Source organism: Electrophorus electricus, chromosome 16, assembly GCF_041902795.1.
Source record: "Electrophorus electricus isolate QZ-2024a chromosome 16, ASM4190279v1, whole genome shotgun sequence".
Lineage (NCBI taxonomy): Eukaryota > Metazoa > Chordata > Actinopteri > Gymnotiformes > Gymnotidae > Electrophorus > Electrophorus electricus.
In genome coordinates, this window is record NC_137512.1 from 23707244 (window position 1) to 23726832 (window position 19589).

General features: G+C 44.1%; 2 protein-coding genes across 4 annotated transcripts; one reads left to right on the forward strand and one right to left on the reverse strand.

Moving 5' to 3' along the window:
- Window positions 1–1692: 1692 nt before the first annotated feature.
- Window positions 1693–17850, reverse strand: dnajc24 (DnaJ (Hsp40) homolog, subfamily C, member 24). Of its 3 annotated transcripts, none has more exons than XM_081699255.1 (5): window positions 17827–17850; window positions 16638–16749; window positions 7303–7441; window positions 3071–3139; window positions 1693–2184 (listed from the first exon to the last, which is right to left on the reverse strand). In XM_081699255.1, the coding sequence occupies exons 2-5, from the start codon at window positions 16743–16745 to the stop codon at window positions 2054–2056; spliced, it is 447 nt and encodes a 148-aa protein (XP_081555381.1). In that variant the 5' UTR covers window positions 16746–16749; window positions 17827–17850; the 3' UTR covers window positions 1693–2053. The 3 variants fall into 3 exon arrangements, with proteins under 3 accessions (XP_081555381.1, XP_026880795.1, XP_026880796.1); XM_027024994.3 differs by lacking the exon at window positions 17827–17850 and adding an exon at window positions 17595–17700; XM_027024995.3 differs by lacking the exons at window positions 1693–2184; window positions 17827–17850 and adding exons at window positions 2259–2378; window positions 17595–17700.
- LOC145651740 (uncharacterized) lies at window positions 9873–14624 on the forward strand. Its single transcript, XM_081699335.1, has 3 exons — window positions 9873–10017; window positions 13027–13518; window positions 13554–14624. Exons 1-3 carry the CDS (start codon window positions 9873–9875, stop codon window positions 14042–14044), a joined length of 1128 nt encoding a protein of 375 aa, XP_081555461.1. The 3' UTR covers window positions 14045–14624.
- Window positions 17851–19589: the final 1739 nt, after the last annotated feature.

The following is a 19589-nucleotide window of genomic DNA, read 5'->3' on the forward strand; positions in this document are numbered from 1 at the left end:
TGGACATAATGGTGGAAACTTCAAAGATCAATGTTAAAAAAAAGTGTATAAAAATTAAACTCCTGTGACTTTTTCTGGAGGGTGCCTCAAATGCCTTTAACTTGCAATAAAGGATGGGACCAGCTATTCTCTTTTATTAATTCTTGAGTCTGCACCTTTATTCCCTATTTGAATTTCTATTTGAACTTTAAAGCCAGTATATTGGGATTCTAGGAACATCAGTCCTCAGCATTGATCTGCTGCCACAATTCTTCCCTTGCTGTGTGGTTCGGATAGAGGAAGGCTACACTAGATAAAGCTGCTCTCTCAGGTCTCCACGTTAGGGTTGGTCAGTAGTAATCTCCCACGTTCCTCTTCTGAATCAACTGCATTTCTACGAACCCCTTACACTCCATGAACCGAGTGGTGTGTTCAGACTCACTCATAACTGTCTCAATCTAGTTGGTTTTCAGTGCAGTTACTGAATAGCCCACAGTAACTCCTAAATAATGTGCTTAAAGATTGATATAATAACAAGCTTAAGAGTTTCATCTGCATCCACATACTGTCTCCACTGCATATAACTTAACTAGCTGGGACTACTGAGGCACTTTTGGAGTCTAGGTTCCTCTCTAGAGTTCTATCTTGCATCATCACAGGACACTTGTCTCACCTCTGACCCTGAGCCTGCTTGTTACAGGTCCGGGCCTTAATCTCTGCGAAGCCATTTTGTGGTAACATTGCCTATGAAAAGCAACTGAAGACCCTAAACTGAAGACCCTGCTTGTTCTGGCATCTTAATCAGAAATGTGGGAACTTAAATGCCTGAACTACATGTTGTTTTCTTGTTATTCCTATGACTGTACTCTGGAAAAAAGCAAAAAACACGTACAATGTCCAGGTCCAGGGCGGAGGGTGCAGACCAGCGGTGAACCTATGCCCTCACAAAAATAGCAAGAAGATGTCCATCACTGGGCTACAATGTGTTGTTGATCCTGTCTGCACATAGAAGGGAAGGGAGCAGCAGACTTAATTAGTGCTTTGACAAGCTTATTCTCTAAAAGTGATGAGATTATCTCTAATTGATGTCAGTATGGATTAATGTTCGGTCCACTGCAGTCCCTCGGGCATGTCCAGCTTCAGCTTCAGGCTGGACCACCAGGAGGGGGCGCCGATTAAAAAGGCACAGGCTTTTCTGCTCCAGTCGAGCCACTTCTTTGATTTTTGCCCAGAGTCGAACGAACCAGATTGAAGTCTCAACCATCCACTACTCTTCTCCTGATCCATGAAACCCCACATGTCCCCTGATTACAGGAGAGAAAGAAAAACAATAAGACTTCTTTGGGTTAGCAAAACGTTCAACATTTGGAACGTTCGTGTTCCCTCACAAAGTGGGTGGTGGTGGGGGGTTGGGGGATGGGGGTTGGGCGGTTGTTAGGAGAAAATGCGGTCGGTCCCAGTTTGAGTCTAGTCTGGCCCATGAAAAGAATGAGGTCACCTTAGAGCCAACAACCCAAGGGCTTCCAGTAAACAGGAAGATGTGACCCACTTCCTGAAAGAGTCCTCTGATGGTGTACATGCTGTGAAACAGGGCTGCGTGAGAATTTAATGGTTTACATTTTACTAAGCTGGTGAAGGATTCTGGTGAGGGTCCAGGGGTTCAGTTAGGCTGCGTGACACTGCAGCAGGGCACAGCCAATCACAAACAGCCAGAAGAGGAAACAAAGACGGAAGTCCTCTTTAATAAATTAATTGCAAATAAAACAAGTTAAAATTACAATATTTCACAACAATGCACAAGAATCAAAACAAACACGCAAGGTCTTTCTGCATAAGAACAAGGGTGTTTTTTTGCAAATGATAAGATCAAAACATTAAACAAAACATTAATATGAAACATGATTTTGGCATAAACCATTTTTTATACTCCTTCGACTAAATAAAGACCAAAATGGGAAGACAAGACAAGAAACCAAAATTAGTCTTTCAATGACAAAGGAGTTTACCAGCTGTGAGGTAAGTACCCAGAGAGGTAAGGCACCACAACACACGGCCTGTGCAGTGGAAGGAGCCATCACGTACACCTTTTCACTTCGATACTGAGCGAACATGTGTCACAGCACACAACTGCGATGTCCTCCGTCTCCTCCTCCTCAAGGACAAACTCTCCGCCACAGCGGCAGCCGTAGGAGTAACTCCCGCACTCTGAAACAGAGGCGAGATATCGATTGGAGCACAGCGGCAGCAGGAGGTTTGGAGTTATCAGAGAACCAGCGTCTGAGGCGGGACTGGGGTTCTGCGGCTACTCTGGACAGTTGTGTTTTCACGGTCTTGCTACAGCTCGGTCCCGGAGGAAGGGCAGAAGGTCTGAGGGAAAGTCCAGGAGCTCTGTGAAGGCCCTTGATCACAGAAGGTGGTTTGAATTATGGTGTGCATGTGAAGGATACAGTATAATGCACTGAGGAGCACCACAACGCGTCTGATTAAACAACAGGGACAGGAAGTAATGATCCGGATGGCTTTATCATCTTTATCATAATGGGGTGGAGGAGGGCATAGATAGATGCTTTAAAGACACCACAGCAAAAGGAAGCAAACGTTACAAACACATGCATCCTCCCATCTTGTATGGCTATTCTTAAACATCAGATACAACAATATACTGAGAGTTGGAAGAACACTTACATGATGCATCCAAACAGTATTACGAATTGTACCTCTGTTATACAGAAACCACACAGCAGGAGACCAGGGAACTTGATCTCTTTTCCTATTCCTTATAATCCCTAGTCCCTACCTACTTCCTGCCAGAGGGATTGTGGGTAATGGAGTTTTGGGCTTGATCTAGGGATTTCCAGAATAAGGATTAAGAGTTTTTTCCCCCAAGGAGCCCACCAGAGCCCACTAGACCAAGACTGTGACTGCTGCCTTGTTTACCTACATTATTCTGTCAATCGCTGGGCTTCAATCTACAAACCTTTGGGAGACTGGCTGTACTGCCGTGGTTCATTCACAGAAGCCACACTAAGCAGGAGTGCAGCAGCTGTGGCTAGAATGGGGTTCTGGAACTTTCTAAATGGACTTTACTCACCACTGTCCCAGGACATGTCCTCCAGCAGAACACAGGCATCCACTGGCCAGCTCTGCTTTAGCTCATCAGCTGCACACACACACACACACACACACACACAAACACACATTATATAATAATAATAATAATAATAATAATAATAATAATAAATAATAATAATTAATAGGAATGTGAAAACAAGGGAAAAGCTGCGTATGTTGCTAAATCAGTAGTGATCAGTCATACCAATGTCATACCATAATATCAAACAATATCATAGCAAGTGATTTTTACAAAAAAATAAATAAATAAAATTGGCAATCATGATGTTTCCGTGCAGACATCGTCATATGACAGTTAGGTACACATGGCGCTACGCTAGTATGAATACAGGCACTCACTGTATTATACTTCTTTAAAGACTGAGTGTAGTGAATTAGTAATTGTGGGACAGGTGTGACTAATTTGATCCATAACTCATGACCTTTGCAGATGGTTGGTCATGAAACAATTCCTGTTTGCATTTTCTCTTTGATATATCCGAGTACATAGACACTCCGGGTTAAAAAGAAAATTTCACTGTAAAACAATTTTTTAACCTTCAGAGTATTTCAAAAAGGTTCAAAAGAGTTTGTGTGTGAAGTGCTTGGTTCTTGAGTCTACGAGAGATCATTTCTGTGCCAACTAAAACCAAAACGCATGTTACATGAGGTTTTTCACTGGACTATTCCTTTAAGAGTGACCAGCATGGTTCTCAACCCCCAACTCACCTCAACTGAGAGGAGAAAAACCACCTGATCATCAAGATCACACAGCAAGATCGGAACGCCACGAAAGGGGCCGAAAACTAGACAACGGTTTCAGGTGAAACCCAGCTTGGCCTGGATCAACCCCGCCGAACACACAGAGAATAGAGCAGACAAAAGGTGCTTCAGGAAAAAAACGCCAGAGCAGGGGGCGTCAGACTCTCACAAAAGGCCCCCACATAGGCACTCCCAACAGGCTGAGCCGACACAGGCTTTCAGTAAAAGCCAACATATATTAAGAGTGTGAAAGACAGTTTCTGGAATATGAAAATATGAAATCTGACAATTAATTGTCACAGGAGTGGAATGAGGGGGGAGGAGGAAAGAAAGACCAAGATGTAACACCGTGAAATACAAAAAAAGAGAGAGAGAGAGAGCGAGAGAGAAGAGCCCTGCAGCCGTTGTGAGAGAATGGTAATTAGCACGTCCCTGTGCCACTTTTCAACATGTTTGCCTTTAATTAGTCTGCAGTCTGCCCTGAGCGCGTGCCGCTACAGTTGGCCCTGCAAGTCCCTCCTAAAGTCTGGCAAAGAAATTTGCACCACTAATTCCCATGCCATAAGAAAAGGGGGAATGTGTAGTTGAGGTGGAGATGAGTAAAAACGTGTGGGTACTTTCAACAAAAGAGTCGTCAGAAGCGTGTTTCACACCTGCAGAAGCGCCGCTCAAATTAGTGAAATGCTCTCATTAACCCATCACATCTGCCCTGTGCAGACTCACAAACCGCTGTCCAGTCTACATCTGCCCTGTGCCGACCAACAGACTGCTGTCTAGTCTACATCTGCCCTGGGCCGACCAACAGACCGCTGTCCAGTCTACATCTGCCCTGTGCAGACTCACAAACCGCTGTCCAGTCTACATCTGCCCTGTGCAGACTCACAGACCGCTGTCCAGTCTACATCTGCCCTGGGCCGACCAACAGACCGCTGTCCAGTCTACATCTGCTCTGTGCAGACCAACAGACCGCTGTCCAGTCTACATCTGCTCTGTGCAGACCAACAGACCGTTGTCCAGTCTACATCTGCCCTGTGCCGACCAACAGACCGCTGTCCAGTCTACATCTGCCCTGTGCGGACCAACAGACTGCTGTCTAGCCTACATCTGCCCTGTGCAGACCAACAGACTGCTGTCCAGTCTGCACTGCTACTCTGCCAGGGAGGCTTGCTGTGTCTAGGTTGGTTTGTACGTTATAACTGCAGTGGGAGAACTGACACATAAAAGACGGTAAAAGTCAACTATACATGGAACAGAGGGATGCCATTAAACTCTAATAAGGGGTTTAATCCTATTATGGCCACCATGTAGGTGCACGTGGGTCAGCGAGTTCTGGTTCTGGATAGAAGTTATCATATGAGATGGGCCCCAGTGCCATCATGGCCAAGCAGTGCTTATTTGGCTATGGGATGATGCTGACAGTTTAAATGAGGAGTAATTACCAAGCATGAGTGGGCAACAGTTTGAGATGGAACAGACATGGAGAGGACCAGGATGGATCTGGTCCACTAAGATGACCTCCGCACTGCACACACAGACACACACACACACACACACATCCTACGTAGACACACACGCACACATACGCACACGCACGCACACATGCGCATGCACAGACACACATGCACAGACACGCACAGACACACATTCATACCCAAAGGTACACACACACACACACACACAGTAACAAAATATGGTGTATAGATATATGCTTGAGACTGCACATGCATGCACAAATATATACATATAAAAGCGCGATCATTTTCAAACATTCCTGGTTACTCTGAAATGAAGAAAAACACGGCTGCTTCATTCACATTCTTTATGCAGTGTGAAAAAATAACCTTTCCTTCACATTGCATAAAGAATGATCTATTTAAATATTCAGGAATATCCTTTCTTCATGTTGCATAAAGAACAGACTGTTTAAATATTCATGAATATATATCCCACTTTCATATATTAATATCCTGAAGCATATGACTATGGCGTAGTGGTTCCAGCTACATCAGGGTTAAACCTCTCTACTGCACTCTTACCCACACTTTGACCCCCGAGCCACTGGAGTAAAGGCCAATCAGGGCCCGATCAATCGCTCCTCATACTGGGCTGGGGAACAAGCCTGAGTCAATCGCTGGGCTTGATTACCGCCACAGGCACGTGAGCAGGTGACTACCTGGAACCGCCAGACCGGCGCGCCTGACTAAGACGGACTTTCCTGAAGTAACATCGGAACGACAAATGTGTGCTTTCTGTACAACAAAGAGATCGCTGTTGTATGTCTCAGCCTCAGAAAGGGGTACTGGTAAGTTTCAGGGGACAGTTTGCGACAGCACACATGAAATCCAGTTCGAACGTCTGCGTCCACTGGGGAAGGAGGGCGGGTGCACTGTGACCCCAAACAGCTGGTGCGGAGGGTGGGGGTTGTAGGCGGGTGTTCCCCCCCCCAGAGGGCTGCCCAGCACCGCTGCTTTAATGGTGTGCCTGGATGTACATTTATTGAAGCTCCTAATGGAAGCTGGAGGAGCTCTTTCCTCAGGCCAGAGGAGAGAGACAGCCCATCACTTCATGTAAGAACAGGCCATGTGTGATAGACCTGACCTACATTTCCTCTCCCTCTCTCCCCATCCTGCTCCCCCATACACACATTCTAAAACTGTCTCGCTCTGTTCCACGCACGCACGCTCGCACGCACGCTCGCACGCTCACCTCGTTTTCTGTTGGACAACCTCTTTTTTGTCTTTAAGTCTTTAATCAAATAATGTAAATGATAAATGATCAATCTGCAAACAGCCTGGATAAGCCTTATTTCAATTTAGCGACGTATTAATCGCCACAAAAAAAAGCTTTACAACATATTGTACATTGACGCCATTTTGACAGCCAATGAAACCTCGTGTCTGAAACTACTGCCCATGCTTTTCTAAATGGCCTAGTTAACAGCTCATGTCATGTGACCTTTCCAAACACCACACAAGCACACCACTCAGCTGACACCTCGATGCCTGGCCTCTGCAATACTGATATCGTGAAAGGTAGTAACATGCAGATGAGCCGACTAACATATAACATAATTTTGTAGTGGCTGCTGCAATCATCCTGACCAATCTCAGAAGTTGCAAATGAGTGTTCTCTTAGTGTCTGAAGAATCATAGTATTCATACAATTCAACTAAACGAAATCATTTTACGTTTGCATCATTTATCGAACGCTTGAAGAAGCCTTTTGCTGTCTCCATGGAACTCTTCCGTAAGCTAGCACAAGTATGCCACAGTCTAAGCCCGCCTTCAAGCTAAATACCAGACAATGTTTTGTCTCTATTCAGCACCAGTGCCGGTAGAACACACATTTCTGATGCAGTGAAGGAGGCTTGATATCTTCACCAGGATGAAACGAGCTATCCTCTAAAGGTCTAAAGGTGCGCAGGTGTCGTCAGTAGGAGAAGGTACATACCACGCAGCTGCAGGTCAAATGCTCTCCTTCTCTCCTCGTCGCCCAACACCTTCCAGGCCTGATCCACGTCCAGGAACCTGCGCAGCTGCAGGGACGCCTCCTCCGCCGAGATGCCGGGCTTCTGCTTGTCTGGGTGAAGCTACCAATCAAAACAAACTATGAGCACTGGTGTGCGCTTAGGCCGCGCTGTGGCCTGGTGAAGCAGGTGAGGCGCGGGGCATAACCTACTGGAGACCTGTTATTAAGAACCGAAGTTATTAACAGAAAGCTAGTCCCTGAAAGTCTGACAGTCAATGAGAGGGGAGAAGAACAAGGGACAAACAACAACAACAACAACGACAACAACAACAATCATCATCCCAGCATGTGTCCAGTGCTCTGTACGGATGGTCTGCTCATAGCACGTCGCATTTCTTCTGGCCAATTGACCGGAGGAGGCAGAGTTGAGCAAACACAAACAGATTACGGCGCAAAAAGAAAGCAGGGGGAAAAACAATCACAGAGGACAGATGATCACGGAGAGGGAGAGCAGACCGGCCTGGTGGCCTGGGCGGGAGGTCAAAGGTGACGCGCCGCCGCCGCGGCGTCCTAAGACCTGAAAACGTGACTTGTGGAGCCCAGGCACTCTGACTAAATGATGATGTAGCCACAGCTAGCTCACAGTAATGCTCCACCAGTAGCGTGCACTCTCAACCCCCCCACCCCCTCCCGCTGGACTGGATATGCTCACACAGAGTGAAGTGATTTTGCTCCAGAGGACGGATCTTGGCCATCCGCAAAGGAGGGAGCCGTTGCCGCCCATGGAAGGACTAAGGGAGAAAGAGGAAAGCAGCCTGGTCCTCTTGAGCCGTCTGACCTGGCCAGTGATTCCATTCTGACGTGCCTTTGCAGGACTTCTGTATGGTTGCTGTGTTTTGGTGGCTGCACTGCTGGCCAATAACCAGCAGTGCTGGGTAGCCGATTACTGTTAGGCTTATATTTGTAAATTAAAGGAAAGGGAAGATTAAACTATTCCATAAAGCAATTAGTTTTAAAACTAATTAAAATTTAGGGTTGCTTGAGTGTTTAAATGATCGTTCCCGTCTCTACCCTCTCTCTGTCTCTTATCTGTTATGAAGTTTTGATATTCTTGATTGGACAAGCAGTCCATTTAAATGAAACAGGAGACAGGCAAAAGAACACTGACTTCACCAATGAGCCAAAAATTACCCTCACGATCACCAACAAGCATCATTTCTGGACCGTGACTGGAGGGAAGGTGGAAAGGGCGTGGAGGAGGCGGGGCATTTATGGGATGTGGGAGGTGCATGGAGTTGAGGGGGTGGAGCTCTCCTCTACCAAGTCGTCTCCAATCAATTTAAAACAGTTCCTCAGTAATGGCAGGATTACAGTTTAAAAGGGCAAAGGCTCTGTGAAAGACAGGCCAGGGGTGGGGAGACCGGAGAGACTGTGTGGTTGCGGAGCTCCTGTGTCCTGGCACGAAGAGCTGGCTGATGGATGGAGGAAGGGTCAGGCAGTTTATCCGAGTCTGACCCCAGCGTCCTGCACAGCTCACAAACGGCCCACGAGGCAAGAGGCGCTCCACGGTTGCACTCAGCCACATGCTGGCTGCATGAATCCACCCACATATACATATGAAAGTGAGTCTCACTCACACTGATGACGAAAACACTCATATCATGGATTTCTTGTATTTATGTCAACACACACGACTGGTAATCAAAGTAAAAGCCCCTACTGCTTCAGTCACATGCTTGCTGATTCTGCTCGGCAGGACCGTGGAAGCGTAAGGGCGCCTTCACACTCATCCTGAATACTTGAGCCTGCACACAGGACCGATTCTGGGTCTGCTTTCACACACAATAACTCTCTCCGAACCGTGGATCGACTGAGTAATTCCGTACGTCACTTTTCTGGTAGGAAGCAAAATGGTAGGAAGAAGCGTCGTCCGTATCTGTGTTTTTTATTATTTGGCTTGGATACAAATATTCAGCGAGGAACAGCACTTTTGGGACGCATGGAATTTCACCATTCACCAAGGATCCATTCTCCTATGAGAAGAACTTTGCTGCATTGTATGTGTATAGATTCCTTTGTCCTGTAAAATAGATTAATAGTGTAGTGCAAACATTTTTATAAGTTTATCTGGATAGTAAGCCTTTATTTACTCAAAGTCGAAGCAGTCAAAATGAACCAATGACACAGCCCCGCACGCAGCACTGGGAGTGGATAGCTTCCACACCTGTCCGGTCTGCAGAAAAGCTGTAGAGTAGCATCATATGAGCCCTAAATATCAGTCAAATCAAACCTGCACCAGTATTGTGACTTCATTTATCTGCCAATACACACGCAACACAGATACAGTCCCACATCACTAATCACCAGGGTCCTCCAGCTCTGCACTGATATTGATTACTGACTTAAAGCCCTGACCTCTACCTTTGATATATGCTTTAGCACACACTAGTCTTTAGAAGTAGACATGCATTAGACAAAGCAAAATTCAGGTCCCAAGTTAGAAGCTTCCGTCTTTGGTTTCCTCAAAGCTCTTCTTAATTAAAACTACCAGAATGGCTCGACCCCAAGCAGCGCAGAGTCTCCGGACCCGGGGTGTGCAGGACGCCCATGGAGAGGATTACACCAACTTGTGTGTGGGAACGTGCAAACAGGTCAGATATCCTGAGCGGGAGCAGGAAAGGATCCACGGGGGCAGAGGTAACGGGCGGGATGAGAGAAGGTCACAGAGGCACTGAAGTCCACAGATCAAACGGTAGGAAAAATAAAAGCGAAAGCGCCGATTTGTGAGTCACCATTAGCTCGATCTTCAAGCAATTTATGCAAATAGTAGATAAGGAAGCCACGGCATAAGCTGGGAGGCCCAGGGACGTCTGAATGATCATCTTCATCAAAGCTGTACTCTGCGTTAAGACGTATGGAGGTGGAATAGCAAGGCCCAGTGTAACAGCTAAAGGGTGAGCCATCCGAGTTCTCTCCACGGACAATACTGGGAATCTTCACCTACGGCCAAAACGTGGAATTTGACACATGAATGTCGACAGCACCAGAAGCTCTTTCCGCAGTCTGAGGCAAATCTTTCACATAAACACTGCAAATGTTACATAATCTCAAAACCTCCAGCTCCATACACACACACACACACACACCAAAAAACGGCCTCGTTATCTCGATGGAAGCGGGTTACTACAGAATGTAGTTAGCGTTACATAAGCCCACAGCTCCCTGGCCTGTGCTGGGCTTGGCACACCTGCCAAGAGCGCAACACAAGCTGTCCGCATCAAAGACCACCGGCGGCAGGAACAATGACAACCAGCCCGGCGGTAGTCTCCCTGCTGGCTCCTGGAGGGCTACGGAAGTAAGTCTGAAAGTGCCGGGTCTCTCCCCAGCCGGAGCGTCCCCTGCAGGGCGGGGAAATAGCTCCGCACGGAGGCGAATGTCCGTGGCTCTGAAGTGGGGCTTAGCCTCGAGCCTGTCACCCTGCTGAACCCCCGAACATCCCCCAGGGTCGCTCTGTCCGGCGTGAAAGCCCAGGTCAACTGCCACTGGTACCCTCAATGGTCACATAGGCAGCTGCACAGATCTGGATTATTTTATAATTCTCCTTTCATGTAGTCAAGCTTTGGTATGCCAACATTTACTGACACTCCACACACAACATTTTCCACTGCACAAAGATTCCCAGTGGAGTTCTGTAGTAGTGTTTATTGTTTATTTACTCTCTCTCTCTCTGTGTGTGTGGGGTGTGTGTGTGTGTATATATATATATATATATAGATAGATAGATAGATAGATAGATAGATAGATAGATAGATAGATAGATAGATAGATAGATAGATAGATAGATAAAGGATATTCCAGAAATCTGAAAAACACCAGCATACAGCATGTTTAATGAAGATAAATGAAGCCTTTTCTATCAGATTTCACCAACAAATTAAATCCAAATAATCACTGTAATGTTTACTAACGTGTACGTTTTAACTTATGCTAAAGTATAAACATAAGTGAATATAAGTTAGGGTAGCCTATTGTTTGGTACGGGAGTGGTGGCCTCTGGCAGACAAACTGTGGCTCTTCTCACACTCATCCCAAGGGCACTGCCCTCTCAGCTTCCCCTGACAAAGCCCAGGTGTGGCCTACTAACGCAAACCCCGCACGGGAGGCAGCGGCTTTGCTGAGGAGCCTCGCCCCCTCTACCTCCCTTCCTGCCTCATCTCAGGACTTACACGCTTTAATTGCTGTCTCTTTGCATGCATTGTAAAATATTCATTTGCCGGGTCTAATGGAGCTAGTTGAGCAGAGACACAATGTAAAGGGCAGGCCAATTTGAAGCTCTTTCCGGCTGTGGCCATACATCAGCGGAGGGACTGTCGGTGAGCACGCACGCGTGCCCGGGGGGTACCCGCCTATCCTGTTCCTCATGCCCAGCCGCACAGGAGGTGGGGGGGTGGGGGGTATTGCAAAGGCTGCCGACATCACGCTACTGCCACCTATTGTCAGCCCGCTCCCACACTACATACGCACGGGACTCCAGACGCGTCCAGGGGGAAAACACAACACCTCGTTTCAGCATTCCAGGGAACGTGTTTTAACAACGCAGGTTGAAGCCTGACGGAATTCCGCGCGGACACGTTTAAAAACAGGCCTCCGCAGAAACCTTTCAGGAGCCCTGCTCGGCTCGCAGCAGCTGGCGGAGGTAAGCTGGCGGGTGTTGGCAGCGGAGTTTCTCGCGGTGCCACCACTTCACCGAACCACTGCAGTGAGCTGGGAGCCACAGGGCTGGAAGACTGCGCGCCTCAGAGAGACTCCTCTAATGGATCTGTGGGCTTCCCGACGGATTTACTGCACACTGCTTTAATTGAATTGGGTTTGAGTTTAAACCGAGCAGATTAAACAACTGGGTGGGATGCGACAATCTGGGTTCCATCATTAGAAGAGAAACCACTCTGTAGTAATATGATTGGTTGTTCACTGTTACTCACTGAGCCGCATGACTCATAACGCTGTGTTTGCTTTCGGCGCTTCTGCTAAGCCTCCTGCCTGCGCACCCATTCCCACGCTTCCATATTTTACACAGGGAGCAGGCCACTAGATTCTTGAACAGCTGATGTAGAAACAAGTACACATGGCTGGCAAGCTTGATGTTTACACTTCTGAACATGAATTTTACTATTTCAATTTGAGCTTCTTAATCATTTATTATAATCACATAAATCCCACAACTACTTTAAGACTGCACACTGTGTCCTGCTGGTAAGCTCAGTGTAAATTCTATTGTACATGTTGTACGGTGCCTCCTAATGACATTGGGAAACTGGCAATGCTATGCCATCTTCACATGAAACAGGACTATGAGTATATAGTGACAAGCCAGTCATGCCTTCATTTTAATAAGGAACCCAGCAGAACTGAGCTTGCAGTACATATGCAATTTGATTAAACTGGCATGTGAAACAATGAGTTGAAATGACAAGGTTGCTAAATAGAAACAGATTCATTGTTTGTGAAAGTCCCCACTGATCAATGTCCCATCTCCACCACCATAAAATTGATCTACTTCCTGTCTCTACTGCCTTGCTATGCTGCCACTGGGCCTCTGCTCTGTGCAAACATATGTGGATGCACTGCAGGTTCCTGTGAAGGGTGAGTGGGTATGGATGGGTTGGGCTGGGCCCAGTACTGCCGCACAGTAACATCCCAACCACTTTAACCAGCAACGCTACAGTGGAAGGTCCCGTTTAGCAGTGGCACTTCTCCAGCCCTCGCATGTTCCGGCCGAGCTGACAGAACTAACAGAACTGAAAAAACTAACAGAACTGACAGAGATAAAAGAACTGACAGAACTGACAGAGCAAACAGAGCTGACAAAACTGACAAAACTAACAGAACTGACAGAGCTAACAGAACTGACAGAAGTGACGGAGCTAACAGAAGTGATAGAGCTAACAGAACTGACAGAGCTAACAGAACTGACAGAGATAAAAGAACTAACAGGACTGACAGAGCAAACAGAGCTGACAAAACTGACAAAACTAACAGAACTAACAGAGCTAACAGAACTGATAGAGCTAACAGAACTGAAAGAACTGACAGAGCTAACAGAACTGAAAGAACTGACAGAGCTAACAAAACCGACAGAGCTAACAGAACCGACAGAGCTAACAGAACTGACAGAGCTAACAGCTAACAGAACTGACAGCTAAAAGAACTGACAGAGCTAACAGCACTAACAGAACTGAGAGCTGACAGAACTGACAGAGCTGACAGAGCTAACAGAACTGACAGAGCTGACAGAACTGACAGCGCTAACAGAACTGACAGCGCTAACAGAACTGACAGAGCTGACAGAACTCACAGAACTGACAGAGCTGACAGAACTGACAGAGCTAACAGAACTAGCAGAACTGACAGAGCTAACAAAACTAATGAACTGATAGAGCTAACAGAACTGATAGAGCTAACAGAACTCACAGAACTGACAGAGCTAACAGAACTGACACAGCTAAAAGAACTAGCAGAACTGAGAGAGCTAACAGAACTGACAGAGCTAAAAGAACTGACAGAACTGACAGAGCTAACAGAGCTAACAGAACTGACAGAACTGACAGAGCTAACAGAACTGACAGAACTAACAGAACTGACAGAGCTAACAGAACTGACAGAGCTGACAGAACTGACAGAGCTGACAGAACTGACCAACCTTCCATGTTCCGTACAGCACTAGAGACTGAAAGAAATGTGAATATATGGTATTTTCACCACCCAAAGTTGAGAGCGCAGTTTTTAGCTGTGAGACCATGACTCATAGAGCTCTCACCTATGCGAGAGAAATCACAAATTCAGTTAAGTACCCCACATGAGTGACTCAGTCAAGAAGTACCCCATCTATGGACTGTCTATTTCAGCAGTGTGACCTTTTTTTTGCGGCCGCTACACAAGTAAACTGCTGCGTCTCATCGGGAGAGTGGTGGATCTTAATTCTGGATAAAAATTCTGCTGTGCTAAAAAAATGGCTTCATCTGTAGCTCTTCAGTAGTTACGGTAGTTTATAGTTTTTATCTACACAGAGTGGTTCAGACATGAACATTCACATTTACATTTATGGCATTTAGCTGATGCACATTCTGCTATTATCATACATTTATCTTTTCAGCAGTTCTTGCCAATCAGCACTTTATGAACTTATGACAGCAATTACCAGTTACTTTTGAGATTTTAATTTTATTTTCTATCAGTGGTAACATCTAAACGAGTTCTCTGTGTTCATTTGGTTTAAAACCAAAACTGTGCCAAACTGCCACGTTGATGCACTTCTTCTGGCAAGCATCTTTTCACTCTCTACAGGAGAGCTCATCACATGTTCCCGAGTCTTTTTGTTCTCTTCGCAGCTACACCAGCATTCACTGACAGACTTAAAATCGGTTACGATCTTTTTAGGCATCATTTTAAAAAATGTATACTTGTAGTGTGTTAGTTGGTCATGTTTGGTGCAAAACTAACCACAATCTTTTCTATTGTATAGATGTTTAATTAGATTGAAATGCTTGCAGGAAGTGAATGGCTAAATAAAGACGAGGCCATTAGAAAGATGTGACAGGGTAACGGTATGTGAGAAAACAACAACAACAATAGTACTTAATATTGTAATTTATTTATGTAAGTTATCTCAATATTCCAAAAATATCATTTATCGGCTCAAGGCCAACACAAAATAGTAGTGATGGGGGTTTGGAAGTAGACTGAAGGTTTTTTTTTTCTCTTCTCATAAACACATAAACTGCTAGTGCTTCTGCACTAAACAAGCATTACCCTAATTAGATATCAAGTAGATCAAGAGTGGTGTGTTGTAAGACAGCAAATGTACCAAAGCAGTCAGCTGTGTTAAATAATAATCTTTTGCATACCATTGTAAACACAGCAGCAGAACTCACATGGTATTGGAAGGTTAATGGGTGTTGTGCTGCCTAGCGTTGAACGATTTTCCCGATCAATTTCATTCAGCGGAATTATTGATTTAGCGTGATAATCAAGCTTGTACATGTTTACATATACACATATTTTATTGTTAAAGTATCAGTTTTTAAGCAAAACGAATGAAAAACAGCCTTCTGCACTAGATGAATGCCATTTCCCACAGGTCTCTGTGCAGGCTCCACCCTGTCATGCATATGCACCATAAAAACTTTGCAGAGTAATGAGTTCGCAGCAAAGAAAGCTGGAAACATCACTTCAGTGACACAAAATTAGCATGGACTTGAATAATTTGATGTTGAATAAATTTAAATGTAAATTGCGTCAAAAGTCAGCTGCAACAACAAGTGGCAGCGCGACAAAGTTTTTCCTGGAGGAATGGGAACAATGTGAGAACCAGCATGATGAAAACACTAATGTGAGCTGCCCTCACACACACCAAAGCTCCCGCTGGAAAGCAGCTGACATCTGCTGCATCATTGCCCTGTGTTGGGCAGCTTTGCCATAGGCTTTAGTAAAATGTTTGTGTTATTAAACCTCAAGATATTTGCTCTTTATAGAGCTCATCGAGAGCTACAAACACAACACTTTGCATTTCTGCTTCCCAAATTTCCTCAGCTTTAACTATAGAACTTCAGAGACAGACTTTGATGGACTGTTTGTATCTAATATTTGCTTATATCAGGACTTCTGCTTTTTGATAGATAACTGAGGGCTACAAACAATGCTTTTAATTTTCTTTAACTGAAAAGTAAGCAGATTATATTTGTTCAAAGTGAGAGCTGCTTGCTATTATTGAAATGAGACAACTAAAGAAAACTTTTCTTACATTGATTTATTCTACAGTTTTGTTCTACTTGAGTCCAGTTGAAGGATATTTAAAAGAAACCACTGTATTCACTATGTGGTTCTTATAGATAGATGGTGGTATTTGCTACTGTTTTTCTACTCTAAATCTTCCAAAGTCCATTCTAAAAATGATCTGTTTGAATTAGAATGCCCCACTTCAGAAACAAAAAAATCTACATCATAACTGGGAACCATACAGAAACCTTTAAAAAAATTAAAGGTTTTTTTGGCCCCAATATTGACCAGCTCTACTGCTGCCACAAGTTAATCAGGTATAGCATCAAACAGGTCACATCAAACGGACACTGCCGAGGGCGAAGCATGAGTACACCGTAATGGCAAGAGACTAAACCATACAGCTCCAAGCTGTTTCTAATGAAGTGGTGTTTCACTATTACAGGTACCACTTGATTAGAGTGGCTAGTGACTGTTGATCTTTTTTTAACCTGGAGAATAGCAAGAAAGGTACATAAATAAATACATAAACACATACATACCATAAGTACAAGCCTCTGATACTTCTGCTTCAGCTCGTGTAAATCATCACTGGGAGAAGCCCCTAGTATGGAGTACCAGTTTTTCTGGCAATTGCTGGTGTCTGCCATGTTCCTGCAGAACAAATCATAAGCTTACTCCATCTGCTCCTGTGTATGTGTGAGGGCCCTGCAGTCAGGCTTTACAGACTTCAGTATTCAGTATACATTCTTACATTCACAAACCCACATATTGGAAATATGTTCATTTGACTACCGACGTGAGAATCATGCACCACCTAAAAACCTCCCCAAAGCACTGCCCCTGTGACAGCTGAAGAAGTGCACATCGCAAACTGTGCATGGCAACAGATTTCACTCTAACTGTACATTTATAAGGTGATTCTAAGAAAGTGGGTAGTGAATGCAGATTGACGAACACAACAGCTAAATTCATGGTAGGCATTTTAAGATTCAGGAAAGAGTTTTGTTTTGTACTTAGGACTAGAACACCCTTTAGACTTGATCGTTAAAGGAGGTGGTTGGAGCAAGAATTAACCATCACTTCAGAATAAACCGAAGAATCGGTATTTAGGCCATTTACATTTATAAACAACACCTGAAGTCGGTGGTGACTTAACTAGCTGGCTGGATTTCTAGCATAAGTAAGTAGTGTCCAAACATGTACTTTCTAATGCGCATTTAAATCAAATACAGCTCCAAAACATTTAGATACTCGGAACAGGCTAAACCATGCGGAGATTCGTCTCGATGATAAATACACTGAGCGAAGAAATAGCAAAGATAAATAGCTTGCTAATAGAGTAACACCAAAATAGGAACGATAGCTAGCCAGCTAACTAACTGCTAATCCACCGAGTAGCATGGTAAAGTTCTCATCATACGGCGACAAAACCAGTCACACCAGTGACGACATTTTAATTGTACCGGTGAACTGAGATTAAAGACGAAAGGCCAAACCTCGCATCGGGGAACTATTTCTCACTTTCCATATTCACACCCTGATGGGCATGTAAACTGCCCTCTTGGCCATGCTGACAATTTGCCCAGTAAACAGTTGTGTCTCACTATTTCCGCCTCGGTAGAAACTTGTGAGGAATTTCTTTTTTTTTGCCCAGTCAGCGTGTAGCAATCAAAACTGTTTTACAAAAATACTCTATTATACAACATATGTGTTTCTGTTTAAACTTGCCATTTAACCGGTGAGGGAAAGCTACTTGTGCTCGTTAGTAGCCGGACGCTTTCCGTTTCCACCCGAACGGTTAAACAGTAACACAGCAGCGGAGGCGAGAGCACGCCGTGTCCATGGAGACGGATTGGGATTGGAACGTCATCTCGAAGGCGCGAGACCCTAGTAGTAATGTATGGAAATGTAATATATTATCGCGAGACGTGGTAAAACCGATAAAAAAATAAATAAAATAATGATAGATAGATAGATAGATAGATAGATAGATAGATAGATAGATAGATAGATAGATAGATAGATAGATAGATAGATAGATAGATAGATAGATAGATAGATAGATAGATAGATAGAAAAATAGAAGTAAATGCTTAGAGGACTCTGTTCTTAGAAAATGGCTATGAAATAAGAATAGTGTTGCATACAAGCAGGGACTTGAATCCTTGTCATAAATTGTTAATTGTGCTGCAGATAAATAAATAAATAGGGTCTTATAGGAAAAACAACCACCCTGACTACACCTCAGCCACTTGTGCATTTCTCTTAATTACCAAACTTTTTAATGAGCATCTTGCCACATGACATGCATGAAACCTTTTGTTTATCTTTGTGCGTTAGGCTAATTTGGGTATTGTTATTATAAAGCAGTTTGTCATTACTGTTGTTAATTTCTATCTAGTGCAAAATTAAACTTTTACCATATAGACTAAAAATGTTTTAAGTAAAATATGAACTGCACAGTTCGTTATACTTTTTTTACTAGCCTATATAACAATATTTTGTTTCTACTTGTGATTTTGTGTCATATTTTAATGCTTAAATATTTTAGGTTAGTTTCTGAATGAACTGACTGCTCTTTTAAAATTCAACCCAGTGTTTCCTAAGAGTGTGTTTTGGTGCTGCATCTTGGGTCTTATACCCAGTTTTGTTCAATCAGAGAATCCCCTTCACATTTTGAGTGGATGACCATTTCTGCAGCTTATCATTATAAAAACATGTTTATTCTGGGGCTGATGAACTTTTCTGGTGGGTTGCGTTTGATACAGTGTTCTCCATTTCAATCACAACCCTAAACCTGACATGTCCTTCCTAGAAAGGTGTCAACATTTTTTAAGATGACTGCAGAAACACCAGAGAAATCAATCATGCTTTAGATCACAAAATCACAAACTGGCAAACCTCTTGCTCTGGAGATGCTAACATGAACCTGAAACCAAATAGAGGAATACAGCTAGTCTATAATTATCTATGTGTTAATTACTGATGAGCAGCTAACATAAAAAATCAGCAAACTAATTCACAATTTTCAAAGTGATTAAAAACACCAAGTGTTTATGTGTGTGTGTGTGTGTGTATGTGTGTGTGTGTGTGTGTGTGTGTGTGTGTGTGTGCATGTGCGTGCGCACGCCTGTGTGTGTGTGTGTGTGTGTTTTCCTTAAGAAATTATACTCCTGACACCAAAACAGTCAAATTGTTGTTTTCAGTTGTTATGTTATCAATATCAGGGATAACCATAAACAGTTTATACGTCATATTGATTAATCATCTTACACTTTCATTGAAGCTGATGATGTTTCATCACTTTTTCCAGTTTGGATGGGTCACTGGGACCAGCCTTGTCTGCAAGCTCCAAGATGCACTGTGGAAGAAGCTGGATATTATGAGTGACAGAGGAGCTCACACAAGTCTAGTCCAGTTAAATCAAACAAAGAAAGAAAAACTCACAGAACAGAGTCATTCCATCAAAACCTGTTAGAATGAATGCTTGT

Bases quoted from the DNA above. Each gene is read 5' to 3' on its own strand.
- dnajc24 (XM_081699255.1), bottom strand. From the start codon at position 16,745: ATGGCAGACACCAGCAATTGCCAGAAAAACTGGTACTCCATACTAGGG. The intron at 7,442-16,637 runs GTATGTATGTGT...TTTGATTGGTAG, and splicing joins ATCAGAGGCTTGTACTTATG to CTTCACCCAGACAAGCAGAA. The intron at 2,185-3,070 runs GTGAGTAAAGTC...CCTCTGTTTCAG, and splicing joins GGACATGTCCTGGGACAGTG to AGTGCGGGAGTTACTCCTAC.
- LOC145651740 (XM_081699335.1), top strand. From the start codon at position 9,873: ATGGCTCGACCCCAAGCAGCGCAGAGTCTCCGGACCCGGGGTGTGCAG. The intron at 10,018-13,026 runs GTAACGGGCGGG...ATCCCAACCACT, and splicing joins AAGGATCCACGGGGGCAGAG to TTAACCAGCAACGCTACAGT. The intron at 13,519-13,553 runs GCTAAAAGAACT...CAGCACTAACAG, and splicing joins AACAGCTAACAGAACTGACA to AACTGAGAGCTGACAGAACT.